The sequence below is a fragment of the Gobio gobio genome (genome assembly GCF_949357685.1).
Source record: "Gobio gobio genome assembly, chromosome: 22".
NCBI classification, from domain to species: Eukaryota; Metazoa; Chordata; class Actinopteri; order Cypriniformes; family Gobionidae; genus Gobio; species Gobio gobio.
This window is the reverse complement of record NC_137118.1, coordinates 32,570,223-32,574,156: the sequence shown is the minus strand read 5'-3', so window position 1 is coordinate 32,574,156 and position 3,934 is coordinate 32,570,223. Positions and strand designations below refer to the sequence as shown.

The 3,934-nt window shown below is 40.8% G+C and overlaps 1 protein-coding gene across 1 annotated transcript; it reads left to right on the top strand.

The window, feature by feature from the left end:
• Positions 1 to 714: 714 nt before the first annotated feature.
• LOC307118395 (olfactory receptor 1468-like) lies at positions 715 to 1,704 on the top strand (the record flags this gene model as incomplete). The annotated part of the gene is made up of 1 exon (XM_079804004.1): positions 715 to 1,704. One exon carries the CDS (start codon positions 715 to 717, stop codon positions 1,702 to 1,704), a length of 990 nt encoding a protein of 329 aa, XP_079660130.1.
• Between the last annotated feature and the right edge of the window lie 2,230 nt (positions 1,705 to 3,934).

The window sequence follows — 3,934 nt, the reverse complement described above, 5'->3', positions numbered from 1 at the left end:
GGAACACAACTTGGTTAGACATATGGCTTTGATTTTATAGTAATTTTAGATTAAAACATTTTTGTAAAATATATATTTTATATAAAATAAAAATATTTAGTACAGTATTTTTTATTTACAGTAAATTTAAATTTCCATAACTTTTTCATACTTTCATATTTTGAATTGTTTTCACTTCAGCAATAATCTGCCGAGTGTCTGCTTTAAAACAAGACCAACTTAGGTCTATATTCCAAAGCATTCTTGAATTACAGCCCTTTAAGTTTGGATAGTGCATTTTCATGTGTATTCTCAAAAAGGGGGGTGACAGGTAAGGGTTAAGGTAAGTGTTTTTATGTTGCCACATGCTTGTATCGATTTACTCCTGCCTCTTTTTCCTCAAGTCTATGGGGAGAAGGGTTGATCCATGAACTTAAGTCTCAAGTGCAAGACAATGATCTACTATATATTTGACTGATGGCTGGTGAAATAGTGAGATGGTGGCACCTTTGGAGAAGGTAGAGTATATGTTTCCTGTTTCTCTCCTATGATTTTACTGCAAATTACATTTATAATTTGTTCAATATGAGAATTGAATATCAACGAACATTCAAGCCTTTTTCAGAAATGCACTGTGACTAGCAATGAAATAATTACTTGTATATTCTTTATTTTTGAGTGCATTTATATAACAGTTTTTCATCACAGGTCACAAAAAGCCAAACAACAGCTATCATGAGCTTCATTCAGTCAAACTCCTCTGCAAATGTGACCTTTGTTCGTCCTGCAACATTTTTCCTCAATGGATTTTCTAATGTTCCACATGTGAAATACTACTATGCGTTCTTGTCTTTGGTGTATGTTGTGACTATTTTGGGGAATTCATTTATCATGTGTATCATTTATTTGGCACGCAGACTTCACACAGCCAAATACGTTGTTGTTTTCCATTTGGCCTTTTCTGATCTGTGTGGAAGCTCAACTTTGATTCCAAATATCATCGACACATTTTTGTTCGAACACCAGGACATTTCATATGAAGTATGCTTCGTAAATATGTTTTTTGTATATCATTTCATGAATCTGCAGTCTTTGACCCTACTTGTCTTGGCTTATGACAGACTGATTGCTATTTGTTTTCCTCTACGGTATCATGCTATTGTAACTAAAACAGCCATGTTTCTGATCATAGGCTTTATTTGGATTTTTTCTGGGACTTATTTTTCTGTACATGTGGGGTTGCTGAATAGACTCTCTATGTGTAGTTCTAATGTGGTTAATAGTTATTTCTGTGATTATGGCCCTGTATGTAGACTAGCTTGTAATGATAATTCTATAAATTTACTGATGGGAAAAATTTGCTTTGCTTTTCTGATTTGCATGCCTCCAATACTGATCATCATCTCATATTTCTGCATTTCTCTGGCTTTGCTTAAGATTGCTCATGGTGTTGACCGAAACAAAGCCATAAAAACCTGCACCTCACATCTCATATTGGTGGCAGTTTTTTATCTCCCACTTTTAATCAATAATATTGCAGCTGCCACAACACCTATCCATCCAAACTCCAGGTTAATTAACAATTCCTTGACTCAGATAATACCACCTATGCTGAATCCCATCATATACACTCTAAAGACAGACGAGGTCATGCAATCCATAAAAGAACTGTGCAAACGAAGCAAGGTGAACACATCTCAGGAAAGAAATATAAAATTAAATTAGAGAAATTAAAAAGGATTAAAAAGGATTTATTATTACTGTATTGAACTTATTTTACTGTTGGATTGCTTTCGTTATCTGCTTGAATGAGACTTTGTCCTTCTGTATTTTGTATAAAATAGACATGCTAGTATGAAACAACCCTCTGTGTTACATTTTAACTTGAATGTCAAAAGGTCTTTGAAACACTCCTGTCATTGTGAATCTATATGTTCAATGTTTCTTTATTTATAACTAGTCACTTATTCCCATCATTCTGTGCAATGGCACATTAGCAGGTGTTTGTTGCTTTTGCAGGGTGAATTTTTTTTTTGTGTGAGTTACCAGACTATATAATGCAGGCATGTGCTTCAGTGAACTTATTAATTAAATTACTGTACATTAAAATGAAAAAAAATTGCTATGACACATGAATCATTTATCTTTCATTTCCATAACGCAATGTATAGCGCAAAAAAACTAGACAAAATATTGTTTTCGTAGACTGGCATTAAAATATTACAAACAAAACCATGGTAACTATTTTTGTATGAATATCATTAACACTAGAACCGCCAGAGGTCGCTGTATACCTAAAACCGCCAGCGGGTAAAATTTACCCATGCAGATTATTACTGTATTGATACGGCTAAAAAACTTAATATGTCACTGTTGTCACAGACACGTCAGGTTCCAACCTCCACCAATCACAACGCACACCATCCCCTGAGTACTGATCACCATCACCTGCACCTCATCACGGCACTCATCACCAGCACTATAATACACACACTCACACAGCACTCCATGTCCGGTCTCGTTCGCATATACTCTGTGCTATGCTTACCTCAAGGACTTCTCTTCGCATACTTACCTGTCTCCAGCGTGTCTCCTTCCCTTTGTGTTCCTCGTCTGCTGTGTGGGTGTGTTCCAGTCAGCTCTTCAGTTCTCCAGCGATCTCCAAGCTCCAACGTTCATCTATCTGCAAAGCAAAGGACAGTAACTATCTCTATCATATCCATTAACCTCACCTGTGTTACTTCATCTGCTCTACTGAGGTCAAATAAACTACCATTACCTGTTACGTCTGTGTCTGCCTCCTGTGTAATGTAACAGAAGACCGGACCCAAAACAGAAGACCCAGTATGAGCCAGCCGGATCCCTTTCAAGAACTGGTGGATGCGCTTCGGCGCACATTTCCTCCACCACCCACTCCAGTTACTGTCCCTTCACCTGCACCAGCGAACACCAGCAACTCTGTCAACAGTCCTCCTTCACTACCTCCGTATGCAAGTCCCATGGCCAAACCGGGGCCCTACTCAGGATCGGCGGAGGATTGCAGCGGATTCCTACTGCAATGCACACTGGTCCTGGAGATGCAGCCGCACCTGTACCCGAGCGACACATCTAAAATTGCATTCATCATCTCTCAGCTCAGCGGCAAAGCATTGATGTGGGCCGATTCCATCTGATCACAACAGGGCGCAGTAACGCAATCCTACTCAGCGTTTATTTCCCACTTCCGGGAAGTGTTTGGGAAAACGATCACAGATTCTTCAGCTGGTGAGAAACTTTATAATTTAAAACAAGGATCCATGTCTATTTACGATTATGCTTTGCAATTCAGAACGCTTGCAGCAGTCAGCGGATGGAATGAACAGGCGTTGATAACGACGTATCGGCAAGGATTAGAACCTCGGGTACGGCTGCATCTCGCTGCATGCGAGGACTCGATCGACCTTGAGAAATTCATCCAGCTCTCCACTCGCATGCAAGCGTGCATCCTAGAGCACCAGGACCAGTATTCCATCAACGTGCCCTTCCGCCGATCCGAACCCGTCAGCACCCCAGAACCAGCCCAAGAACCCATGGAAATAGAAAATTCCCGTTTGTCTTCTGAAGAACGCCGCCGTCGGCTGACCCTTCGTCTTTGTCTCTATTGTGGTGAACCTGGGCATGTCATTGCTGCATGCCCCACACGACCCCCACGACCCATGGTGAGTGCTATTATTCCTGCTACTCATAAGATGAAACCACTCACCACTGTCGTCATCCTTACTGCCGCTAATGTCTCCCTTTCAGTGGTCGCGCTCCTCAACTCAGGGTCAGCCGGCAACTTCCTCTCCGGTGCCATCTGCCGCCAACTACACCTCAAGACCACTCCGTCTCCGACCATCTACAGGATCAGTTCCATAACCGGCAGACCCCTCAGTCGCAAGCGCGTTCGCAATGTGGCTGGACCATTTACACTACA